Source organism: Betta splendens, chromosome 21 (genome assembly GCF_900634795.4).
Source record: "Betta splendens chromosome 21, fBetSpl5.4, whole genome shotgun sequence".
In the NCBI taxonomy this organism is placed as follows: domain Eukaryota; kingdom Metazoa; phylum Chordata; class Actinopteri; order Anabantiformes; family Osphronemidae; genus Betta; species Betta splendens.
This window is the reverse complement of record NC_040899.1, coordinates 8,174,981-8,201,204: the sequence shown is the minus strand read 5'-3', so window position 1 is coordinate 8,201,204 and position 26,224 is coordinate 8,174,981. Positions and strand designations below refer to the sequence as shown.

Here is a 26,224-nt window from a genome sequence, read left to right as displayed (position 1 = left end):
ACGTGAAACACAAATTGTGAGTCAGAATAAGATTTTTATTGCTTTCATTTCCAAAGAGCTCTCTATCGACTGGAAAAAAAACACTGCACTGAGGCTTTTTCCATTTCATTCGCTCCACTGTAAAAACCCTGTCAAATGCATATTTCCATTCGCGTAGTCCCATAAAAAGATCTGGTGTCTGTGTACAGGAGGCAGCCTAGTTCAGTGAGGGCGACGGCACTTGGAGCTGAAAGTTTCTTCTTTTGTTTCACACTTAATCGTTAAAGCTTTCCATTACACTTACCGTCATAATACAAAGATTATGAGCATGTCTCATATGTTCTCACACATCTGAAAGGGAACTTCAGAGTTAATAAAAAACATTCTGAGATGTATTAATACAACAAATATCAAATAGAATATTTACTTCAGATGGCATTGGCGTTGATGGCAGCTACCTCTGGCCACACTGTGATCAAGCTCATAGAAGCTTAATAATACAACAAAATAGTTTCATATTTTCATAAACTTTTTTTTTTTTTTTTTACACAAGAACACATTGTGCTGTGCCAGGTGTGAACAGAACACTGACGTTAAAGGGCGGCCTGTTTTCTATGATTTCAATCTTCATGATACAGAGTGTAGAAGAGGCTCCTTATCTCCAATGTAGCAAAATAGCCTTAAAAAGTCCAAGACGTTCATATAAACCACGTACAAACCAGTTTGGCACCAATGTTGCAGGAAGTTTTTTTTTTTTTTTAAAGCAGTTGTTTTCAGTAAAATGAAGTAGACAAAATGTTATGAGATTTTAGTGATAGTTCTAAGAAAAAAAACTCTGAACATCTACGTGTTCGTGCTGTAAAATCAACCAATGGAAAAATGTGATGTGTAAAATCAGAGCGATAGGAAGCGGTTTAGACCGTTAGAAAACAGTATAAAATGACATCCTTAAAAAGAGGTTTCAGGTTTGAGAGTAAAAAGGGCAAAAAAACGCAGTCTCTGATGCAGTCTAAACCAGCGGACGTGTCACCATTAAAGCAGTAAAAAGCACCAACTGTGCCTGGACACGGGTACAAATGTCCAAGATATGTGTAGAAAAGAAAAGAGTCCAGAGACACGGCGGGGGGGGGGGGGCGCCTGGAGGGACAGCGGGCGGAGGCGAGGGGGGAGGAGTCAGTGGAGACCGGACTCCTTGTTGTTCCGGACCCGAGCGCGGCTGGAGGGGAGCGTGGCGCTGCGGATCACCTCCATCCACCTGCGGGCAGATAATAATAACGGGGGCGGGTTCATGAGTGCGACGGGACGCGGCACGAACACGCAGCGAGGTCGCGAACCTGCCCCACCTCTCAAACGTGTACTCGCTCTCCGATCGGAAGTAGTAGACGTGCGACTTGAAATGCAGCTTGAAGACGTAGTCCTTGTGGATGTTCTCGGACTCCGACGGGACGGTGACGGCGTAGCCCAGCAGCGGGAGGCTGGCCAGCGGGTAGTCGTCCTGGACGGGAGGGAGGGAGAGCGCCGTGAAACAGAACAACCGCACCCCCGAACTAACACGCCGGCCTGACATTCCACGCGGGGCCGCGATGCATTCGGGTCCCGCGGGACAAACGGCAGGCGCCGGACGGTTTCGTCTCTCACCTGGTGAGACTTGTAGAAGAACAGGCTGAAGTTGGTGAAGACCACCCAGAGCTTCTGCCAGCCGTTGCTGTTCTTGAACTTCCTCAGCAGGTTCCCTGATAACTGATTCTTGAAGAGAAAGAGACACCTGTTGGTAACTTGCAGCCTTGCAGACGCACGCAGGACAGTAGAGAGGAACTGAACCTGTTCATGTCTGGTTGGAAACCACTACTTTAAGTTATTAAACCAAAGCAAATGATGTCACTAGTTCATACAAAGATACATGTCTTTACTTTTACTTCCTAGGGTGCAGTTCAGATCAACACAAACACCTCCCCTGTCTGCCTGGCTCCTTTACCTCTAGGCTCCTGCAGGACTCACTAAAGGAAAGGCTCTGAACACGGTACCAGCAGATAACAGACAGAGGCACTGGTCCCTGGCCACTGGGGGGCCCCACCGGGGGGGCCTTACTCTCACTGACTGGACTAGGGTCCTCTACCGCGGAGGAACGCACAGACACATGGGAAAAAGAGAGAGAGACAGGAAGAGAAAAACAGACAGGAGGGGACAGAAACACAGAGACTGAGTAGGTGAAATACAGGCATGCAGTGCAGGGTTTGACACGAAGGCCGGCTGTGAAGAGGACGTGGTTACGGCTGGACGGGAAGAGCAGAACCGGACCAGGATCCGTTCTGTGGGTGTGAGGCAGTGGCACGCCCACAGTACGTGCTGCTCTCGCTCCGTTCATAGTGACAGGAGGGGAGAGAAAGGACAGGAGCACACAGGAAAGCCACAGTTCTGCGTGTAGACTAGAACCCGGCACCGAGGAGGGAACGCGGGAACCGTGTCCCCGCTGCAGCTGCGCGCACAAAAGCATCACCCACAAAAACGGCTCGTTTGCAGCGTTTAACAATCCGCATGATCATTCGAGTGTCTCCAGGAGGAGTTTCCAAGTTGGACTAAATCAGGTATTTTACTGTGAATAACAATTACGGCGAGAAAAGCGGTCATTACAGACAGTTAAGATGATAAAACGCAGCGCAGGAGGACAGAGTTCCCGCCGAGCGCTAATCAAGGTGAAGTCAGAATCAGCACAGAGAGAGAGCGGGAGGGAGGGAGCAGCGAGGCAGGGGGGGAGGAGCAGGGCTGACGTTTGGCCGGTACCTCCACAGCCACGCTAAAGTCCACCATGGACACGCTGGTGTTCCTGTGCCAGCACACGTGCACCATGGTGTTACCGCGGTGCGGGCCGGGCCGCTCCGGCGCCGCCGCCGCCGCGTCGTCCTCGGACTCCGCTTCCGCCTCGGCCGAGGAGTCCCCGGTGCATTCTGGGAAAGTCGGGAGGGCGTTACTGCCGGACGTCGGGACGGGGGGACGAGAGGGGGCGGGAGCTTAAACACAGACAGTTGTCAGATCGTCCTCACGTCAAGTGTACGGGTGTGAGCTGGGATTGGAGCGCTCACGCGAGATTCCCCCGTTTCACTGGCTTCAAAGTGGACGCCGCGTGAACGGCTGCGGAGGAACTTACTGATGTCCGCGAGGCTGCTGCTGAGGAGATCGGACGAAGGCCCGTTGCTGGTTTTCGCCACTTCTACGGCCGCCTTTATGTCCTGCATCCACTTCTCCATCTCGAGCAACGAACTGCGGACAACAACACGTTTTTTTTTTTTTATTATTTGAGCTAATTGCGCGTGTGACGACAACGTGGAAAAAGTGAGGTCAGTGACTGAAACTGAATCTGTGACAGAATCGTAAAGAGTGAAGGAGGCGACGACTTCTCGACCGCCTTCATGGCTCCGTTTGTTCCTGCGGGCTCATATTACGCGCGCGAACTCGCTGCATCTGCAACAGCTCCCATAAAAAGCTCCGCTCCAGAGGGAAACGAATCAGTCCGCGCGGGGGCTGGGTTCACTCCGGGCTCCTACCTCGCCGCCACCACCACCGACTGCCGCTGTCCCACCAGCGTGAAGGCGTGGGGCACGCCCCACTCGTCCTCGCTCTCCCTGATCTGGAGGAGCGGCAGAAAGACGGGGGAAAAGCGTCAGAGTCGCGGTATCTGGGACAGCGAGGACCCACATAGATGGAGGGGGGGGGGGGCGTGAGTGACGCGGGGCGGAATCACCGTCAGGCCGTGGAGCGGCAGCTGCCCGTGCACCTTGAACTGGTTGGTCGCCGTCATCCCTCGGCTCGTGTACAGAATGACGTCGCTGAACTAACGCATGGGGACAGACGGAACACGTCAGCGAACGAGCAGCACATTCCACGTGAGACACTACATTCATCATTGAATTAGAGATGGGACCCCGCGCGACAAAGCGGGCGTTACCAGGAAGAACATCCGCTGCTGCAGGCCCTTCCCCGACAGTTTGCTGAGGCAGCCCAGCCTGATGAACTCCTGGGGGAGAGCGAGCAGAGCGTCTGTAAGACACGGGCGGCGTTTTGCACCCGCACCTTTTGCGGTGAACCCCTTCTCCCATTTGACTCACCCGACCGGGAACCACGAGATTGTCGACGCCGATCAAATCCTTCTTCAGCTCCAGCAGCTTCTGCAAGTTCTCCATCTTGACGAGGCCCCCCTGGAGCTGCTCCACCACCTCGGACACGTCGGCCAGGGCCGCTGCAGGAAAACCACACCTCACGGTCAGTTTGACCTTACCCCTGAACGAGCCTCGGACCTGGCGTGAGCCCGGTTCCGTACCTCTGCAGTCCCTGAAGTCCACATGGGTAGCCAGGTAGTGTTTGCACAGGCGCTCCAGGATCTGCTTGTAGTGAATGAGGCGGTGCAGAGGCCGCAGGATGAAGACGGTGAGGGGGATGTAGCAGACCTTCTGCAGCTCAAAGGCCCTGCACAGGCCCTCCAGCCGGCGGGACGCCCTGCACGCCTTCTCCAGCTCCAGCAGGACTTCCGACTGCCTGTGCAGGTTGGCTGTCAGGGGCTAGAACGCAGGTGGAAAACGCTGCTCGTGGGCTCGTCGATTATTACACGCATGCACGGGTTTGATGTGAGGCTGCCTCACCCGCAGGCCTTGGAGGTTCTTCAGCAGCACGTCCCCGATGCGCTGGTAGTCGCCCTTGATGTGCGCGTTGGAGCGGCCTTCCCTGAGAGGAACACGCATCGGCGGGATTCAAATCTCGGAAAACCTTCCGGAGGCGTCGTGGACGAGTGATTAACTAACTAACAAAGATTTCCGAACTCAGTCAGGTTGGAAGGGCTTTTACGTGACCCACCAGCAGGTGTCGCCCTTGAGCACGACTTTCTACAGGCAGGGTGCCATGACTGGATTCACTCACGTATTAACGTGCTACAGTATTTTAACAGTAGCTTTAGGGAAACATGTCTCGGTCTGTTGAAGCCGTTGCTCTTCATTTATGCCAGGCAACCATACTATTATGGTCACAATGACACAGGAGCACATTGACTAGAATATTTGAATCAGGAAGGGGTGTTGCTGGATATTTGCACACAGATTTGAATGCGGCTCCTTATCGGCAGAGTCGTCTCACGCGGGAGCGATAGGATGTAGGATGCGTGTCTCAATGTCAACAGCCCGGTGGGTTTCACTTTCGCCGTCTGCACGGCCGAATGTGGGCGTGTGTGAAAATTCAGTAGATAAAGCACAACATCGTTAAGGAGATCAGACAGCAGAAGCCCACAGGCAAAATAGAAAAATGGCCATGGAGCAGCATGACTGTTGCCATGGAGACGACAGCGCCTCAGGTCGGCCACAGGGACCCTCTCAGGCTCCATACTAATAAAACTCAGCTGGGAGAGGCCTCGTGATGAATCGGAGCGAAGGCCGTCCGACATATGGGCAGAGACTCACCACAGAGCCAGCCTCTGCTCCACCTCCCTGAGAAAGCCCGTGTGGAACCTGTGCAGAGGCTCGAAGGTGGAGAGGACGGCGGCGTTGAGGGAGTCCGGCGTCGCCTCGTCTTGTCCCACGGCACTCTGGAAAGACTGGCACAGAGAACACGAGCAGCAGCAGTTACACACATGCTCACACATGCTTAAACCCTCCAGCCGCCTCTCACTCTTGTGTATATAAATCCCTTAACAGCCTGCGGATGAATCCAAAAATCAATAGCAAGTCATCCTTAACACAACCGTGTCATTAAGTCACGCTGAAGCCAAACGTTAATGTTCGTGTGCAGCAGAGAAAAAACAGCTTTATTCAGCTGACGTGATGGGAAAGCCAGTGTTTCTAGAGGAGCTTAAGACGAAGCACCAGCTGTTGCTCAGATGACTTCACCCGAAACATCAGCGTGGTTTCCAGAGACAGCAGCCGCGTCGTGGAGCTAAAGCAAGAAACAGGCCGACCCCAATATTTATGAGACGTGTGAGCGCACGGGACGGGAAAAGCCTTTAAGCCCGTCGGCGAATGAAGAGGAATGAAGCTTCTCCTCCACACGACATCAGCGCTCATGAGAACGCCCGCCTCGTGTGCAGCTGAAGGGGCCGGCTGGCACCTTTAATATCCTGCTTCCCGCCGCGTTTCCCCTCAGATCCCATCAGGTGAAACGTGGCCCGCGAGCTCGCGCTGCAAGAGTGAAAGGGCCCAAAGCGGGGCGCGAAATTCATAGACGAGCGTCAGGAAAAAAAAAAGAAACTGCATCTGCTGAAACACTGCTGTGACGCTGACTGTGTCAGCAGCACCGCTTTCTGCCCAGAGGACGGCGGCGTCACATCGGCCCGGCCTCTCTTACCACTGTCATCACCTCCAGGTCCTTCACGTACGTCCGCTCGGTGGTCAGCAGCTCCTTGGCGATGAAGTAGGCCCGGTCCGTTGGAAACCTCTGCAAAAACACCAGGGGGAGGAGCTCAGTGAGCGACGAGCCCCAGAGAACGAGCGCCTCATTAGCGCTGTTGCCGCTCTAACCTATTTCTAAGAGCGGGTTCACAGAAAAACACTGCTTCGCCCTCGGAGGAGGTGCGCTCAGGCAATCTAGGCTGCGCTATTCTGAGTGTTTGGACAGCGGCGGGCGGCGAGGCACCTTCCGGCGGACCTCGTCCTCGTCGTCGGTGCGGACGCTGCAGGCGTCGTTCAGCAGCGGGCTGGTGAGCGGCGACGGCTGCCGGCCGTCGGGGCTGTGGCCGCACAGCTCCAGGGACTTCTGCCCGTTGACCATGCCGTGGGAGTGTCCGGAGGAGGCGGACAGGCGTGGGCTGTTGGAGGCGACACCTGCGTGGAAACGGGGGGGGGGGTCAAACTGCAGCGTGAATAACTGAGAAAACAGCTGGGTAGCTTTATTAGCTGCTACTTATAGAACAAACAAGCACCCACTGGGAAGCTACACAGTCTGTACAAAACTAATCTAGTGGTTACAAACACAGGCTGACGCAGGATCAGTCTCCTTTGTCACCCACTGCACAGGACGACACCAGACCCACGACCCACTCAGCTCCACTTACGTGCTCAGCTGTAACTTGCCCACCTCTCTCTCTCTGTTGCCCTCTGGTGTGTGAGCGCGAGCGCAACAAGGATGCGTCAACGCGCAAACAGGCGCGCGAGTGCGGCTGGCGGTAGAGATGAGCTCAAAGCGAATGTGGAAGAGGTTGAAAGAAAACACAGAGCGGAAGAAGCAGAGGCAAAGCAGGCGATCAGCAGCCAACGCCACAAAACGACAGGGACGATGGAGGGAAAGGTCTGAGACGCGTGGAGCCACAAAAAGAAGATTCAGAAATCTCACTTCATGACGGCATCTTTATTGACTCTGCTATAAACATATGTACAGTGTTGGTTAAATATAAAAGGTGACATGGACACAGTGAGTGGGAGATGGGGGGGGGGGGGGGTCATGCATAAGCCTTGGTTAATATAAGATACATGTGTTCAGATGTTTTACTGATGTCTAGTCTGTGGTTCTGAATGGGTTTGGACGCTAACGTTTAAAGTATGAGCTTTGAAGTGATTGTACAGAACATGCAGACAGTAGCTGGGGCAGGACGGCACAATGTGGACCACACTTGGTTAGTGTCCGACAACATTTACGGAGCTTTGGGTTCCCTCACACGGCACTGGGCCGGAGGTTCCCACAAAATAAAAGTCATTTCCCTGCGTTTAATTCATGCAAAAGTTTCTGGTCAAAAAGAATTCAGAAGACAGTTCAGCAAAAGCAGGCAGCAATGATGGATACACACACACACACACACACACACACACACACACACACACACACACACACACACACACACACACACACACACACACACACCCTTTCCACTCATTCAGTCATCATTGCAGAAAAGGGAACTCAGACAGCGGTAACAGGTGAAAGAACAGTACATGCGATCAAGAAAACAAAACAAAACGAACGATGAACAGAAGATAAAACAGTCCCATGCTGACTGACAGGTGCAGCTATTGATCAAAGATACAAGACAGAAGAGTCAAGAACATCTTAAACAGATAAAAACATCACAAAGTGACATGAAGACAGGCGTGCGGGAGGAAAGTGCGGTGCCTTTGTGCTAAAACGTGGGTGGAGGAGTGGCTGATAATCACATCCACGTCAGCCCGATGGAGCCGCTGCTGATGCTGAGTCTAGCAGCCTGATGGTCCAACCTTGATAAGCTACGTCACGCACGTAAGAAGTCCTAGTGGCACAACATTAAGACGCCACACGGGCGGCGCTAACGGCCGCGGCCTGGAACTCCACCGCTAATCACCCTCACGACTCTGCGAGAGCTTCGTGACCAACACAGGCGCGTTCTGCAGGACTTGGACCAAAAGTTCTGCAGCTCTCCAGCTCTGCCTAGGGACAATTGCAGGATGTGTTTGTGTTTCCCTATGGGAAGTCATAAGGCAACCGAGACCGAAACTGGGATAAACTGTGCAACAACCTGAAGAATGTGGGAAAAAGTGCAAAAGATGAACGGAGACGTTCATCCTCGCTATGGTTTCTGTCGGTTAGGAGCGACCCGGTAAGTCCTAACGTGGCACTTGTGGGTGGATGCCGTCTGCTGGACGCCGCCTCGCTCCGCGGCCCGGCTGCTCCGGCCCACAGAGCGCTAACAGCTAAAGCTCTGGCCGCCGTCGTCGTCGCTGAAGGCGTGGCATCCGTCCTCGCCCGCCTCCTCGTCCAGCTGCAGGCTGCCGAAGGAGAACCTGTTCCTGGGCATGGGGGCAGCGGAGCCGGCCTCGGCCGGACTCCCGCCCCCCGGGGGGCTGCCGCTGCTGCAGCGGTGGCCCGTTTCAGCCGCCGCCTCGCCCTCGCTGGACTCCGAGCCGCTGGTGGTGGAGCAGTCGTTTATTTGGACCGCGCCCACGTGCTTGTGCGGCTTCTTGCGCTTCCCCGGGGCCGAGAGGCCGTTGGCCATCATGCGGCGCTCGAGGGCGGCCATGCGTTCGGCCCGAGACAGGACGGGACGCGGCTCTGGGGCTCTGGCGTCCTGGTCCCGGATCGGGCCGGCGCCGGAGCGGTGCCGCGCCCGGTGGGGCTTCTGTAGGAGAGGAGAGGATCGACCCTCCTCCAAGCGAGGGGGGGCGGAGCCGTTGCGCTCAGCGTGGCTGAGGGAGGGATGATGGAGCGTTTCCATGGCGACGCTGACTGAGCCCATCATATGTGGAACCGTGAGCGGGCTGCTGCAGCGCCTCTCGGCGCCGGCATCCACCACGGTGCAGTGCTGCGGGCCTTTATCGGGCCTACGGTGCATCTGCATGGGAGACTCGCTTAGCTTGAGGCTAACGTTTAGCAACGCTTTAGCCGGAGGGGCCTCACGCTGCAGTTTACCCAGGAAATGCTCCTGTTGTGCCTGCGAAGGCCTGACCGTGCTCCCAGAACCGGACCCACGGCGATCTGACCCCCGATCCCTCGACCTGCCCGTCTCACATTCATCATCATTATTATCCCTGCAGAAAACATAGGGGATGGAAGAGCTGCTGCCCCTGGCAGCCCGAGATGCTGGACCTGTGCTCAGATGTTCTGGGTGGGTCTGCTGCGTCGGGCCTCTTGACTCCTCTGTCCTGGTTCTGTCCTCGTGGCCGTTCCTCTGCTGAGACGGGCTCGCCTTCGCGCTCCTCGAGGCCGGGAGGTCCTCGGCGCTCACCAGCACTGACTCCTGCCAGTGACGCCTCAGGGGGGAGTCGACTCTGTCCCCAGGAGCACCACTCTGAGAGAATGAAAGTGTTCAACTGGTTTCAGAACATGTAAAACTAGAATCCCTCAATAATTCTGCCTGGATCTTGGATCGGGCCAGAAACAGGAAATACACTGAAAAATGGAGACGCTCACTTCTGTTGGCACTTCATGGTGACGTGGAGAAGGCAACGGTGACAGGCGGTTGTTGTGTTGGAGCCGGCTGTGTTTCCTGTCAGACAGGTCGCCCCAAGGTCAGGGTTCTACACTCGCATACACGCAATACGTCAAACTTGGAGTTCTTACCTGTCGAAGGGGAGCTTTTTAAACTCGGTCTCCCTCACGTAATCCATCACCTGCTTCTGTGTACGACCGCTGTGGAGACAAACACGGGGGGGGTTGATAATGAGCTACTTAGGCGGCTGTAAAGGGCCGAGGCTGTTTGCGATGCAGACTGGATACCTGAATCGGAACCCCGAGCCCCGCGTGAAGAGCACGGGCTTGGGTTTGGGCTTGGGCTCCTCGTAGAGGCGGAAGAACGCGTGGTATTCAACGCAGATCTTCCAGAAGACTTTGCAGCAATCCCTGCTGCCCATCAGGAACTCTAGCGTGTCCTGATACGAACTCTAGTGCAACAAAAACACATAAAACTCAAAAAAAGACTTTATTGGATTTTTATCATAAACGCTGCAAGTTAGAAAACAACTCACATTTGAATCTGGCCTCAGCTTTATTAGAAAACGTTTCCTCTTGAAGCTCAGTTTGCGAATCTTGGACCAATTGAAGGCGTTAATCTTCGTGTGTCCCTGCAGTGATGAAATCATCATCATCATCATCATCATCACTTAATAAACCACACACACCCCTCAGACTGACATACGGAGCAACGTGACTGACCTGAAAGACCAGGACGCCCGTGTTGGCCACAGCCAGGCCCAAAGTGGTGCCTTCGCGGTCCTTGGCGGGGTGCAGGCGGATCCCGTACATCTCCAGCCTGCGAGCCACTTCCAGTAACTGATAGTCTGATTGTGCTGGTGTTTGACCTCTTCAACGCAAAACGAAACAGCAACAGGTTAACGCACAACAACGGCTGAATGGGGGGAGGGGGTGCAAACGCTACCTACAGTCACTCTCCTAAGTCCTGTCGGCAGATAAGCATTACAGAGGAGCTGCGGTTACGGTTAGCGACTAAGAAACCCTCGGGAGCGGAGGAAAAAGATGGAGTCAAAGAGAGCAGTCAGATCTAATCAGCATCTTTTTCATGTGATTCCACTCTGTGTCCGTCCCTGGCGTCGTCTGCTGCAGCGTGGAGGTGAACCAACAGTTTGCAGAGCCCTGGCTCACATTCAAGCCTGGGCTCCGGTGGCTCTGACATTTCGAGGCAGGAAGGTGGGAGGAAACCTGGAAAGCGTCCAGCGATCCTGTGTCCTCCCAGCAGCATTGCATTCTTAAACCGGAGGCAGACAACTGGAGGTGCAGGAGTTCTTCATAGTGAAGCTCCACAACATGGAGACACGTGAGAATAAACCTGAAAACGCGGGGTTTTAACCTACTGACCCGTCTGCTAACAGCAGCGTGAGCCGTTCGGCGGCTGCAGAAAGCTTTCAGACCTCTGTTTAGCACAAGGAAACCCAAATTACTAATTCAAATCCCCTTCCAGCCAGAAGCTGCACTGGGCTGTAGCGGGTCTGTAATAAATAACTTTATATAGTGCTGCTGAGAAATCGCCCATTCATTTCACGGCTGCTTCCTGAATTTGTCACCTGTACAATAACCCGTCCCCCGCGGGACTTGAGGTCTGAAGCGACTTTTCCTGTTCACCGCTGAACACAGTCGTTTGTGCGCAGCTATTGCTTCAGTGACCTTACGCTGAGACATTCTACTGTATACTATTCAGTGAGTTCTGTCTGCAGCGATGCCAAGCCAGAAACTCACATATTTTTCGAATGAAACTCCATGATCTTGTCAATCAGGGGCATTTGATCTGGGATGTAGTTGTTGTTGAGGAGGTGTGACCGGCACTGGCTCTCCTCGAAGTCCCCATTCTCAGCTGCAAAGAAAAAACACGTCCTGTTAGTTGATCAGGATCTGTGATCATTTATACTGTAAATGCTCAGTAATGCCTTGATGAGCGTGGTTGCTCTGACGCAGCTGTGCTAAATTATGCTCGAGCATCCATGCATAGGTATCCATAGCAACGCACGGATAATCGATTTGCAGTGGTGTGCGGGGCGCTAAACGGGGGATGTTTGATGATAAGCTCTGCGTGAAAATATGTATAATGTGTTTTCAGAGATTATCTGATCCATCGACACTTTGATCCCTCAAACTTGCTCTGAGCAAACAGTAACGGGAGACTTACACTGGATAATGTGGGAGACCATCAGTGCAGCGCTGCTGTCGTTGCAGGTCAGACGTCCGGAGCAGAGGTCCTGTTTGATCTGGAGGGCGAACAGGTACCTGGGCACCCATTATGAAGCGAGATCAGCTGAAACTCCACACATCGTGATGGATCTTTTGGGAACATGTTCATCATCATTACAGTCTGACCTTGTGAGTTCCTCCAGTAGCTGGGCATGATCCGCTGGGAAGAACTTCACAGCAAACCTCAAGATCGTGTGCTTTGGTCCTGTGAAGGATGATGAGCATTATATTCACACATATAAGCCAGATGGTGTCTGAATGACTTCATGCCTGCCCTGCTTGTAAATGTGATTCATTGATAATTGATTAAAAACACAAAACATTCAAACTAAAAGGTGGTGTAACAACAGATATGACACACTCACGTCTGAGCTGTTTAATAATGGGTTTGATGTGATCCAACCACACCTGAGGAAAAGAGAAAGGAGCTTTAAGCATCATAAACTTTTGTTTATATAAAAGGACTCACTTTGACTCTGTTACCATCTTCACTTACTATCATCTTTTGATGGTTCTGGAACTCCAGGCCAAAGTAGTCGCCCTCGACGAGGTTCATGTGGGAGCACACCAGGTCAAACAGCACCTTGCCTGAGGCCTTTTGCTGTGAACAGGAGAAAAAGAAAACACAGCATTCTGGGTAAGATAACGCTCAGAAAGCTTTTTATGAGCGTCTATGATAACAGCGTCTGCCTTTTATCTGGACCTTTGTTTCATCGGCAGTCCAGTCAGATGACACATTCAGACCCATCACATGTTATGTTCTTATTTAAGTGAGGGAGGACCTAACTTCAGAACCAGACTCTGACACAAAAGACCAGCCAGAAACAAACAGCCTGCCTTTGTGGACATTTCACAGTCTGTGATACTTACTGTCAGTCGCCTGTCAGCTCTGCCTGCTCTGAATGCCTTTGCTACAGTACAACCCCCCCCCCCATCCAGGCGTTCAAAGGCACCGCCGGCCCCAAACTGCTGTGGCTCCGGGGGCGGTTCCTGCCTTTGATCTGTGTTTCCATTGCCACCGCTGTCACTGATGACGGACCAGCGGCCCTTGAGGCCGATACGGTATCAGACCGGGGATAAGGATAAGACTCGCGGCTCCGCCTCCGTCCTCGCTCGCCCCTCGCACACTACACCACGGACGCCAACCTCAGCGACCGCCATCGCTTCCCAGAAGAAGCGAGACAAAAAAAAAAAAAAAAAGACAACTTTCCCTCTTAAGGTCAAACTGGTGTCAGGGATTTCCGCAGAAAGACCCGGAGCGCAACAGGCACATTTCAGCCCGGCTGCTTCCTCGTGACTCGTTTGCACCGGTGCATGAGCGGAGAATGCGAGTGTTTATAGTAGCAGCTCCCCCGGCTGGGATAATGATCCAGCGTCTCCTCCACTTTCACACACACAGACTGGGAGCTGGTTGCAGCAGGCACGTGCTACTACAAACATCCCCTTGATTCATGCGCGCTGCGCTGACACTCTCCAGTAAATCTGTGTGGTGTTTCAAAAGGGAAGGAACGACACAATCTGTTCCCAATAATGCCGGGGGAAAAAAAATAGAAACAAACGCTGTGCCAGCTTAGCGAGAGGGTTTACACTTCTTCAGCTGAATTCCTAATGTTCCCCAAACAAGACCCCCCCCCCGTCTGTGTAACACCGCTGCGACGCAGAGGGCATCCAAACACAGGCGACCGGCTGTTTCCATATGGTGACGATGCTAATGAAGGAGGCCACCGGCCAAACACACAGCACGCGCTGCCGAGGAACAAACTCAGGGTCTCGCTACGATTTCCTACGTTCGGACAAATGCGCATCCGCAGACGCTAAAGGGAGAATAAAACCAGGATGCAGTGGAGGCTGGATGCGAGGGTGCTTCTCTCTCTCTCTCTCAGAGGAGCACTCTCGCATCCAGCCTTATAAATCTGCTGTCGGTGTGAGATGACCGCGAGCCAAGCAGGGACGGGTGAGGCGGCGGCCGATTAGAGCCGGGCAGCGCCTTGATTAAATGCAGCTGTTGCGCGCTGGAGTCACGGCGCTGCCATTTGACACCCGCCGCCACAGACGCAGCGAGAGCACTGTCCTTAATGAAGCACAAGTCTGCGACGGAGGAACGCGAGGCCCCAAAACACCTTCAACCACTGAAGTGGAAGCTAATTAAAAGCAATAATTTTTAAAATATAGCTACTGTATAACAATGGGACTGTTTTCCACAGGCTGCAGAACCTGAAGCTGGGATTTGATCCAATTTAACCACGGTTAGAGACACCAGACCAGTGAGAACCAGGTGATGGATGCGGTTCATATCAGGGCTCAGTGCCAGAAACTCTCTTCCACACTGAACTGGGAAAACATCTTCTTTGAGGGTGTGGATTTGTGAGAAGTGGCCCCGACCTGTAAAAACTGTAAAAGTGAGCATCAATCTGAAGCTTCAGCTCTGGTTTATCTGTACTGTACACAGATTTCCAATCACTCTCTTCCTACTGACTTATCTAGACTCCAGCGTACAATAATATAAACCTCTTTGTACAAAAGCTCATGGTGTTTATATGTGAATAACTCTGTTGTTGCTCCCAGTTCAGACGCACTGGGCTGATGTCTGGGCCCATTAGGTTTAAGCGCGGGGCTTGTGCTGACGTGTGTGTGAGCGCCGGCAGGCCTGCATCGCTGCACTGACCTCCACATGCTCCAGCTGACAGGAAGAGGCTGAACAAAGATGACAGCACTGTCTGCACACGTGTCTGCTTAGGATTCCCCCCGTAGGGTAAACAACAATACCACCCCCCCCCCCCGTCTCCCGTCTCCCCCGCCTTCTCCTCCCCCCGACATCTTGTTAGTAAGTCTTGTCTAAGAGGAAATGAACATATAGGCCGGGTGTAACGCGGTTATGCGTTTCCATCATGGCTGCTCTCCTGGACTGGAGTCCACTTCGTGTCCAATTAGCCAGACCCGACAAACTTCTCTGTTTTAGGGGGGAGCGGTAACCAGACTGTAAGTGTCTTTAGGCTCCAGAACAAAGAGAAACACGCTGGTTGTGGTGAATGGGAGGAGCTGGAATAAGAGTAGGCGTTCAGCGCCTGCTGGGCAGCGGGTTAATGATTTTATTATTATATAACTATTATTAACAATTGATTTTTTTTATTTCTTGAGCCTTCCAGACAATGGAGCAGTCAGAAAACAGCAGGAGGCTTACAGCTGTCGCATTCACTAACATCCCAGGAAGCTGATTAAGGTCAAAGGACTGCTAATAGAACTGCGATTGCTCATTTTTGGAGTCCGGCTCTGCAGCGTTCAGAAGCGCTTACGGTCACGAAATCGCCCGAATTCCCCCGCTTCACTCAATCCTGTGGAGTCTGTTACCGGAAAGCACCAGCACAGCTGCTTCTCGAGCCCTTCAGCGCATGAGCGGGTCCTGTGGAGTGTAAGGGAAAGGTAGGACAGAGAGGTCAGCGGCAGCTAAAGCTCATTGAGATTCAGGTCATGTGCTGCAGAGGTTCCCAGGGTGACTCAACGCTGACGGAGGGAGGGAGGGAGGGAGGCCAGCCTACTAAAATGCTGTGGAATGACCTCACAGCACTGTGAGGCTGTGGCTGTGAATATATGTGCATGCGCTGGGGTGTTCTCAGCGTCTCCTTTTTCAAAAGGCTGGAGCGAATGAGCGGCCGATGGTTTCGGTTTCAGGAAATGACGAGTAATTATAAGCCCGGCCGATGACGATCCCACCCGCGTCTCTCTCTCTCTCTCTCTCTCTCTCTCTCTGAGAAAACGGGAGGGGAAATGATGAGCGGGCTTCCACAGCTGTCAGAGTCGTTCTGTCACGGCGGCCCCGGCTCCAGGCCTGAGAGGACAAGCATGGAAATAAGGTCCACCGCATTCAATGGGGAGAGTGGGATGATGATAGCAACCCACAGCAGCGACCCCCCCCTCCTCCTCATTTACAGTCTTCCTCCGCCTCCCCCTCTCCTCCCCTCCTCTCCCTGCAGTCTGTCTGGGCTGCTGGAAACATATTGATTTTGCATAAAGAATAATTAAGTGTCCTGTTGTGACTGCCCATCCCAGAGAACTGTGCATTTGTGCAGGGACCTCCCTCTGTTAGCACAAGACGGACCCAACAGAGACTTAACCAGGCACCTCGGCATTACAGCACGTGAGCATGTCGCGCCTAATGCGCTGTAGATTAGAACGGGCCGAGTGGAACTTCAACAGGAACCATCAAATGATTGGCCTCCTCCGCTTCATCTGCCTGAATCCCTTTCAGAGGTTCTCCAAGTTCTGGACTCCTGCTGCTTCCCCACTAGCAGCCCGTCCCAGAGCCAGGGATTACTGTCACTCACGAGGAAGATAAGTCGCTCCACATTTGGATAGAAACTCCATATTTAGTTTGACTTGATGAAAGCAGACAGGGGAACTGAATAATTCATTTTAAAGCGCTATTGACATATTAACATAAAACAGAGAAATGACAAAAAGAAATACTGTAGTTACAATGAGATATCTTCTTTTTATAATAAGAATCATTCTCCCTGATATTGTCTCATGAATCAAAGTATGCATCAAGTTCATAATAATGAACTGGTTACTAATTTGTTATAATGCATAAATAAAGGTGAATGAATAAAGAGCTTCTACCACCGTCAGAATAAAGAGACACCACGGTCCCTCATGAGGCCGCGAATGCTGGAGAACACTGTAACCGTGAAGGCGATCAATAGGTTAATTAGCAGAGTAATTAGGCAGAACTCAGAGGCAGCTCCACACAAGTTCAGGGCACAAAGAACACAAGCTTTTCAAATTTAATATAGATGTGTCAAACGGCTAGGATGTAATGACCCAGACGAGCCCAAGGCCCGATGACCTGGTTAAAGAGAAAAATATGGAGACTGGGCCAATTACAGCTGCACGGACATGTGTTCTCAAATCTGCTCTTTTCTGTAGAGTTTCTTAATATTCACATGGGCCCCGTGTGGACTATGAAACAATATCAGCCATCTCAAATTAGTGCTGGGTACCGTTCATGAGGCAGCTGCCAGAGTAGAGACGAGCCGGCCACGCGCCGCCACTCCTCAGACCCAAATAAGGTCACGAGATATGAAACAGATGGGACGGATTCCAGTGGAAAGTATGACTATCCAAGGTATGCTAATTAAGGAGAAGTAAGTGTGCCACCCGGCATGAATAAATAGCAGCCTGATGAAACTGGAGCGAGCTCACTGATCTACATAAGCGCCAAGATGTCTGCTGTGCCGCGCGTCGGAGACGTCGGCGGCGCCGGCGAAGGCCTAACGCGGAGCCTCGTTAAGATATGGCTCGATTACGTCATCGTTAGCATGTAGATCCCATGTATGAGGATAACAGGTACAAGGCACTGCGGATGTTCACGCGCTGCCTCCATGAGATTAGCCTTAAACTCCTTACTGTAGCTGTCAGCGAAGCAAATCCGACGGCTCCGCGGCCTGTGACAGTTTTGCGCAGGGACCCGTGATGCCGCGGTCCCAGTCAGGTGACGCCGGTCGCACCTGGACGCCGAATCACGGTGACCCCAGGCGCCCGGACACACGCAGCGGCCGCTGCCTCGCAGGAGGCAGCTGTTGCTCGGCGCCTGCAGGCCACCGGCTCCGGCAGGAACGTAGGCATCTGCGACCGCTGAATACCAATTCCTCGGGCCCGGTAACCATGGCAACACAGAGAAAACCGAGATTCCCGATCTCGGAGAAGCAAATGCTGAAGGCAATCACGTGGTTAAGGTTAAAATAATAAGCAATTATCTTCCCATAGCAGGCCGTCATTCCCACTATTCTCTGCTGTAACAGGCGCATATTTTACTCTGTGAAATATCCCCCCCCCCCTCGTGTAATAATCTTGTAATTACCGTGACCATAACCATGGTTCTGGAGCCAAAACTACAGCGGATGTAAACGCCACACCCCGACCACGGCCTCCCGAACGCACCCGAGCCGTTTCTCTCAGCTCGGTGAGACCTCAGGGCGCCGCATGCAGACGTGGCGGCGGCACCGAACTGCACCCGCGTCCTCGCGCCTCAGAGAGTCGGGTTTGAGGGTCCTCAGAGCGCGAGTCATCCCACTCGAAGTAATTTAACGACACCTAAACAGCAGATGAGGGGAGAGCTCGAGTGTTTGCGCGTCTCAATACAGGCCCGGGATTAGGTCCGTCGAGTGAGTTCGGCCGGTGCCTCTGGAAGCCCTGGATGCCCATTATGTAGCACTGTCACCCCCCCTCTTACGGCTTTGGTTCTTTTGGCGCCGGACTTCCGCTCATCACTTATGGAGACAGCCAGAGAAAGGACGAACACCCAGAAAGGCCAAAAGCAGCTGGCACCGAAAGAATGAACTGAAATCTTTCCCCCAGATTTAATTTATTCATGATGGGGTCATTTGCATCCTGCTCTCGATAAACTCAGCTTCTGAACGGAACCTGCAAATGTGACCCATTAACTAATATTGTTTAGAAAGACTGCAACAAAGCGCTTCTCACCGGAGTTTGACCCACTTTTGCCTTGGCTTCCTACAGTTCTCGCAGGTTAAGCGTCTGCCTGCTCCCAGCTATGATTTCACAGCTGCCTCTGCATTTGAAGATGGACTTACTGCTGAGCACACGTCCCTCCTTCATCCTCAGTGAGCTGTAACATACACGTAACCCGGAAAAACCCAGCTCGCTCCCAGGCAGACGACCTTAAAAACGCAGCAATCCAATACAACATATCAAATACAGGCGCCACACACAGTTTCTCCTTCACACACATCTCCTCCATCTTGAGACCCCGAATTCAATTACCGCCGGTGCGCGGCGGGAGTCAGAGCGAGCTGCACAGGTGACGCCGAAAGGAATTCTGACGAGATGCGTCGTAGGAGTGACTTTGCTGCAGGCAGAGCCACATCACGGACTGGTGGTTGTTTTAATTACCGCTGGAGCGGGGCAGGAAACAACAGCACACAACATGTGGCCCGGCGCACCACAACGCCGTTAGGACCGAGCGGAGCAGGTGAAGCGGGGCAGCTGGAGTAAAATGAGGCACCGCGGGATGAGAAAAACCCCGCGATATCACTGCCAGTGCGCGTGACATGTTAATTAGACCCCAGAATCTCAATGAGAAACTCATCATTTATTAAAGAAGGGCAGCGCTGCTGAGCAGAAGCAAACCGGGTCCCGTGGGAGTTTTACCTTTTCTGACACCAGACGGACGAGGAGTCAAAGCCGCCGCAACAGCCCAGGAGCCTAATGAGAGGATGTGACGCGCTTCCATCAAAGGGGCAGCGATCGGTGGAATGATGCACGTGCCCAGTCCCAGAAGGTCGGAGGATCCACCGTCAGGCGCCTGCTACGAACCCCTTCAAAGGGACCCAGCAGATCGAGCCGATAGCGACGCCGCACACCAGCGCCGGAGTTTCAGTCTGTCAAATGACGCAAACGGGTTCCTGTGCGCAGGATGTTCTCTAGACAGAACGCAGCACGCAGGGTTCATATTTACCCTTAAGACGAGCGCACGGAGTTGAAACGGAGCAGCCTGGGCGCGTGCGGATGATTCTCCCATAATTAAAAGGCTGCGCGTTTCTACCGTCCACCACCGGCGGCCTTTTCTCGCGTGGCTGCCGTCCTCCACGACCCACTTACATTTTAGGACGCGAGGGAAGAAGAGGAACGTTTGTGGGAAAACACCCCCCCCCCCCCCCCTCCTCATCCTCAACAAGCCGCTGTGGGATCTTAATTTCATGCCATGAGAGAACGGCAAGCGAGGGTTCAGAGTTCACGCGAGGAACGTAAGAGAGCATTTTCCGGCAGCGGGAGGAAGAATGACGCAAGGGCCACGACTGCCATGCTCACATTACTGAGCACTTTCCAGCTCCAGCGTGTCATTCACCAGTGGAAAATCTGGAAAGAGCTTTCAAGGCTGGCGTTACTGTAGCACATGTTATTTGGTTTTTTTTTTCATATTGGCACTGGAGTACATGAAAAAAGCCCTGGCATCCCACACACAATGGGCCAAACAGCAGCGACACCATAAGGAGCCAATAATGAAGTTATTGTCAGTCAAATCTAACTATAAGTCAGGGGATTTCAATAAAAATAAACCACTGCTCACAGCAAAGTGGGCCCTGGCTGCATATGTTAGCTATAATTGGTGTGCAGCAGCGCATCTCCATGCTAGCGCCACGCGCGCATTAATGCTCTGCATGGAGACCCCCCCCCACCCGCCGCTCCTCCCCGGCAGATATCAGAGGAAGACAGAACTCTGCAGCGCGGCAACCGGCTCGCGCGCGCCCTCCTCGTTCTCCTTCGGCGCGTCGTCATGGCAACCCGGCGTGCTTCCGTGTGGCCTTTCGATGGAGGAGAACTTGTATCGCGTTGAAATTCACGGCGACGTGTGTGTGTGTGTGTGTGTGTGTGTGTGTGTGTGTGTGTGTGTGTGTGTGTGTGTTTTCCCACGGAGCGAGCGCAGGAGGGCACGTAACGCGGCCGCGAGCGCGTCCTAAAGGGAGAATCACAACAGATTGGACGATACGACTGGGACGCCGGAGTCTAAGCTTCGAAACAAAACATGTTTCTGTTGTGAACAGCTGTGAATTATGAGCAGAATGGGTGGTTGTGACAAACACGAGGGCGCCGCTGACTCCCAGGCTTCTTGTCGTGCACAGCGAACACGTTCTCGGGCGACACGGGGATTAAATCAGAGAGGTTCTGTTTATCTGCCTCTAACGATCCTTTCATTCACAACTCTCTACGGGGGGGGGGAGTGGTCCCGGACCAAATGAATCCTCCACAGCAGAGACACCTACAAACGTTTGCTCGCTCCGGTGCGGGGAGAGAGTGACAGTAATGGGTTTAGAAAACTCACTGACATGGTGTAAAACGCAGGCGCGCGAGGGATTTGATTGGCCGCTCTGGGCTGCGGAGCCGCTGTCCCGCTCCCCCGAAAGCTTTAACAGCCAATCAAATGCCATTTGTGTTCATATTGGGCCAATGACGGCTCATCAAGAAACGCCGGTGCTGAATCATCCCCTGCGCCCCACCCCCCGCCCCCCCCCAGAAGCGCTACGGGGCTGGAGAAGCAGACCGTGTCCCCGCCGCTGCTCTGAGTTTAACAGGATTTAGCACACGGCTTAGAAGCTACAGTGACCCCCCCCCCGAGCCCCTTTACAGTCGGCGTGTGATATTCAAAAAATACACGGCCAGAAACTGAGACGCTTTGGTGGTCTGTGTGATACGTGTGGAAATTTTCAATTATGTGGCGCTGGCTCAGAGCGCAGGGGAAAGAAGCATCCACCGCCGCGTGCATGGCGTCGACGGCAAATTGACTAAATACAGTATCAGAAGCCCGGCTGCCCATTAGGTCGCTAAAAACAGAGTCATCCATGCACGACCCTGTGTGTGCACTGATCCACAGGTGGCACCATGCTGAGACCCCCCCCTCACCTCCACCTCAGGGCCGGAGCTTCCACCTCCATCAGCAAACATGAGCATCAGACGTGGAATTGGTTCGTCCAACGTCATTCATGATGCAGCACGTGCAGCATTCGGGCTCAAGTGTGCGTTTTAATCGAATCCGGGGGGAAACTGACAAACGTCGTTAGCATCAAGCGGAGCGCTAAGTAGGCCACAGCATGGTATGTGACCCACGCCACGGCTCCACGGCCCCTTTTTGTCTCCCCACCATCCGATACTCCACCGCCGAGGTGGAAACCTACCCCCCGAGCCACGGGAGCAGGAACCCAAGCCCTCGGTGTCACTGACAGGGTGAGGTTCCACGCTTTGAGTTCCCTTAAAGGGACACGTCGCAGAAATCCTGCCCGGAGCGATTCCGGCTGGAACGTCACCTGAGCTGCAGCGAACACCGCTGCGTGCTCCTGGTGTGAAATAAAAGGCGAGATAATTGCTCGACAAAAGCGTTTTGTGGCCCGTGCTATTATATTGCTCCACCGCTGCAGGGGAGAGAATAACAGTCAGAGATTACGCACGTTGCCTGCACTTTAAAGAAAAACTACGACGGAGGATTTGGGGATGTGTGAAATCAAATCACATCCAGCATCGTAACTTTTATTCCTGATCAAAAATTGAGCATCATTCCTGTTCCGCTTCGCCTGAATGTGAGGCCGGGAGGGAAATGGACTCGGACACCTTGGGGCAAAAACAATATCAAACTCAATGGGATTTTTATCTCAAGTCCTGGCTGGAGACAGAGGCTGTAATGAGTGTTGAACTGAGCGTGAACACAGCTCGCTGCAGTTCCAAACCTCTCCCGTGTGCCTTCGAGCCAGGGAACCAGAGCTACAGAGCACAAGGTCCCACTACAGCTGATCTCCATACGCACATCAAGCACCATCGGCTCATTTCTCCCCTCCGTCCCCGGCAGGAAGCACGGCGGCCGCTGAATGCAGAATTTCTATTCTTAACCAAATAACAGTGTTTTCTTACTCCACCCATGTTTCTGCAATTAAATCAGAGTCCAAAGTCTGGTGCTATTTTTATGCTAGCGCTAAAAGACGCCACCTGTAATCTGTCGATTCATCCACCTGAACATAAACCGGTCACCAACGTTTTTAGAGGCTCCGCACCTTCATTAAACAGCTGGATGCTGTGGTTTACAGACGTGGGACAACTGTTGCAGGAGTAATAAGAGCATTTGTTTGGAGCTCTTTTAAGACGTGGATTAACACACTTTGTTCATCTAGTCCAAACTAGTGCGTATTTACAGCAGCAGGGCGTGGACTGAAGTGGCCTCGGCCTGAAATAGACCGCGACTCTCATCCTCGTCTTAGCAGGAGGATTAAGTGTTTTCGCATTTCAGGGGCTCGCTGCATGTACAGTGTCACCTCATACAGATTTATCTTCACTTCTGCCAGAAGACCAATAGGTTTCAACCGCCATCAACACTCCAGCATCCCAACGTGTGATGTCAGGGTGTTTGTAGTTCATGAGGAACGTGTGAGAGGTTGGTGCATAAAACAGCAGCTCAACAGGTCTGACGCAGTTCAGATGATGTGATGAGCAGACGCCAACGCAAAAAACACGAGGAAGCCATTGCTAAGAACCCTGTCGCAGCATCATCCATGCGTTCGGCATTATGTAGTTGCCACGGCAACCGGTTCCCAGACCGCCGCTCTACGAGGCAGCCGGGGAACGTGACTCACCGAGATGTCAAAGAGCTCCTCGCTGTCGTCCAGCATGCGGACCCGGATGGTGACGTGGCGTCCCGGGGGCATGGGTGGGGGTCTGTGGCCGGGGTCCAGCGTGCTGATGCCAAGGGTCTCCGGGGCTCCCAGGCGGTGGCCGGCTCCCGACGTCGCTTGCTCCGGGTCCGACTCCGCCATGATGCGCTGCGCGACTCGCTGGGCGGCCTGAAGACGCGCAGACACACGAAAAGACGTTCAGCATCGGTGCGACGGCGATGTGAAGCCGGGGCCCAGAGGACGCTGCTCGGCGTCACACCAGCAGAGTAGCTGCAAACACGGTATTTGCACGTGCAACTAATGGCTGATAATTGTTGCCTGTGGGAAAAGCAATTAAAAAAAAAAAAAAAAGCGCTTAATTTGATTTGACAAACGAATCACGAGGGTCCGAATGCGACGACAGCGAGCACAGACGGACGCTAGGTAGCGACGCGGTTACTAGCGGCAACAAGTGGGTGAAACTGCAGTGGTGCCGAGATGCTGCAGGGCGACATTTGATATTCAAATACGGCGCCGAACAATCTGCCTGCGTTTGGACTATGTGACTGGTTTACTGTGGGGTGACACATGAGCCCCCCCCCCCCCCCAACAACACCACCCACCACCACGGCTCCAGGCCCCGCTTCGTTTTCTCCCCGTTGCACATTCCAGCAGGCTGAAGTCACCGCGCGGCCGCACCAAGCGCTCCGTCGGACGCCCGACAGCGGCCGGCAGCTGTTCAGCCGCTGCAGAGGTGCAGAACGGCCGCTGCCAAGTTTGGGCCCGACGCTCAACGAGGCCTTTGAAAAAAAATGCGAGTGCGTGGAGAAGAGAGGAAAATAGGCCAAGGACGGGGGGTCGACTCATTTCTGTCTGATGCAGAGAGGAGGAAGTTTCCAGTCAAACTCCAGACGCTGCAGTCTATTCATGGACTGATGTGATTAAAGTCTAATACCCACTTTTGCAATTCCCTAATTAGTCACTAGGTTTGTGAATCGTGGAACGTTGCGATAAACATTTCTGCTTTTAGAAAACCGCGATCGCAGAGTTCGTGCGGCTGCTTTTAACTGGAGGCCACAGATGCACCTGTCTGTGGAGCGTCACCGTGGGGCTCAGGGTGCGAGAACCTCACGGTCGACTCTGAGGAAACGTCTATAAAAACACACGTGATCCGTCAAGCCGTCACCAGTGAGTCTGTTGCTGCTCAGAGTCTCATGTATAGTCTGTAAATTCCCATCTTATGTGAGCAGCACATGTAACCAGACACCCTTTAAAACACACACGCACACGCACGCACACACACACACACACACACACACACACACACACACACACACACACACACACACGCACACACACACAGTGAATAGGTAACCACAGTCCAAACAAACACACAAAGCACGCACCGGCTGTGCAGCCAGCACCTTGTTCCCAGGGCGGAAGGGCGGCGTAGAACCGGCCACCCAGCGCCGGCGCCGCGTTCACTGACCCCCAGTCTGTTTTCTTTCCTCTGACCAAACCAATCTGCATTTGAACCTGTTTGCTTGAAATTCCCCAGGAGGGTGAGAACACTGGGCCGTGGCCTGTGGAGTCTAGTCCCGGGGGCTCCGATAGCGGCTCCTGGGGCCACGGAGGGGACCCCCCCCCCCTCGGTGCCGGTCCAATAGGGCACAGCTGGATTCCTTTAGTGACAGCTGAATGGCCAGAGGCCGGAGGCAGCTGTCTACCTGAGGGGAGGGGGGGCTCAATTCCCTCTGTGTTCTGCAACACACTCACTCCTGGGTGTGGCTGGCTTTGCCTGAATTACTCTTTCAAGTTCCAACTGTGTCATGAGGCAACGTGACATGTGCTCGGTAGGTGGAAGGAACGACGGCCGTCCGTGAATCAAACAAGCGGGACGTGGGCTGCCATTTAAACGCAAAGAGAAGACGGTGAAGCCCAGCGCCGACTGGGGTCCACACCTCACACGGTGACGTGGGCTGACGGAGCGGGCTGCTGTAACCTCCGGGACGTCGTCCGTCACGTGCACGTGCCATCAACGCACCGTCCGGACCCACACGGACGTGGGAACGCGCGCTTCCGGGCCGAACCGGGATCATTGGAGTCACACGCAGATCGTTTTCCTATTAGAGATCGCATGGAGCTCTGCGTCTGCGGCGTCTGGAGGCATCCGCGGGCTGAACGCAGCCCACAGCGCACGACAGCGCGGACACTTACGTTACAGGCGGCGCGTGAGCATTTCCACGCTCGTAGTTTATTCTGCCTCGACGAAAACCCACAGGATCACGGAACAACACGGCGAAGATCCTCCCAGGACTTAACCTTAATCTGCTCTAACAAGTTGAATCACTTCCCTTAAGAGCGCACACACGCGCTCGCTCGCGCGCACTCTCACACACACACACACGAGCACGCAAACGGGACTTGCCTGCACGATCCTTACCCCTTCTTGCGAAATGCGGGCTTATCCACGCGTTGCGTATGTCCCAGCTGTGAGGAGGTGTTACATCCACGTCCAGCCGTAGCGTGGGGAGAGGGAGGGGGGGGGCCCAGCTGAGGTTTAGATGGTGCTCGTAGCGGAGACGAGGCTTTCTGCGGTCGCCATAGCGAGTGAGCCGAGGAGAGAGAGCGGGATTAGGCTGAACCGAGCGGCGGATCCACTCCCGGTGCCTGCGCTCGCACAATGAAGGAAGTGCAGCACCTCCACCTTCAGTGGAGGCAGCGGCGGGGTAGCGAGGAGCAACAGCGACACCTGGCGGCCGCGCCGGCAGCGGCCTCGCCGTGGAAGACGTTTGGTTCAGCGGCAGCAGCATCAAACGCAGAACGAAATACAGAGCGATAATAATAATAATAAACAGCGAGGGATTAAAATCCATGAACGTAACAAATGATGGGCAGATCTTTGCCTGTGTGGGAGCAGAGATGCAGACTGACGTGGACCTTGTGCTCTCGCCCTAAAGATTGACCTAGTTCACATT

At 53.5% G+C, this 26,224-nt stretch overlaps 1 protein-coding gene across 8 annotated transcripts; it reads right to left on the bottom strand.

Annotated features, from left to right (window-relative positions):
• Window positions 1-14: 14 nt before the first annotated feature.
• Window positions 15-25,940, bottom strand: LOC114847113 (FERM, ARHGEF and pleckstrin domain-containing protein 1). 8 transcript variants are annotated; one of them, XM_029136499.3, is made up of 27 exons: window positions 25,690-25,938; window positions 23,229-23,435; window positions 12,593-12,697; window positions 12,462-12,504; window positions 12,223-12,301; window positions 12,035-12,132; window positions 11,608-11,722; window positions 10,570-10,717; window positions 10,383-10,478; window positions 10,135-10,298; window positions 9,979-10,047; window positions 9,829-9,904; window positions 9,505-9,706; window positions 6,589-6,776; window positions 6,301-6,390; window positions 5,421-5,554; window positions 4,614-4,695; window positions 4,295-4,532; window positions 4,083-4,213; window positions 3,923-3,991; window positions 3,719-3,808; window positions 3,522-3,604; window positions 3,125-3,237; window positions 1,955-2,091; window positions 1,618-1,725; window positions 1,323-1,474; window positions 15-1,234 (listed from the first exon to the last, which is right to left on the bottom strand). In XM_029136499.3, exons 2-27 carry the CDS (start codon window positions 23,406-23,408, stop codon window positions 1,153-1,155), a joined length of 3,072 nt encoding a protein of 1,023 aa, XP_028992332.1. In that variant the 5' UTR covers window positions 23,409-23,435; window positions 25,690-25,938; the 3' UTR covers window positions 15-1,152. The 8 variants fall into 8 exon arrangements, with proteins under 8 accessions (XP_028992332.1, XP_028992329.1, XP_028992328.1 ...); XM_029136496.3 differs by lacking the exon at window positions 1,955-2,091 and adding an exon at window positions 2,761-2,987 and having other exon boundaries at window positions 25,675-25,937; XM_029136495.3 differs by lacking the exon at window positions 1,955-2,091 and adding an exon at window positions 2,761-2,987 and having other exon boundaries at window positions 25,690-25,937.
• Window positions 25,941-26,224: the final 284 nt, after the last annotated feature.

Bases quoted from the DNA above. Each gene is read 5' to 3' on its own strand.
- LOC114847113 (XM_029136496.3), bottom strand. From the start codon at position 23,408: ATGGCGGAGTCGGACCCGGAGCAAGCGACGTCGGGAGCCGGCCACCGC. The intron at 10,048-10,134 runs GTATCCAGTCTG...TTGTCTCCACAG, and splicing joins GGCTCGGGGTTCCGATTCAG to CGGTCGTACACAGAAGCAGG. The intron at 3,809-3,922 runs GTAACGCCCGCT...CCCATGCGTTAG, and splicing joins AGCAGCGGATGTTCTTCCTG to TTCAGCGACGTCATTCTGTA.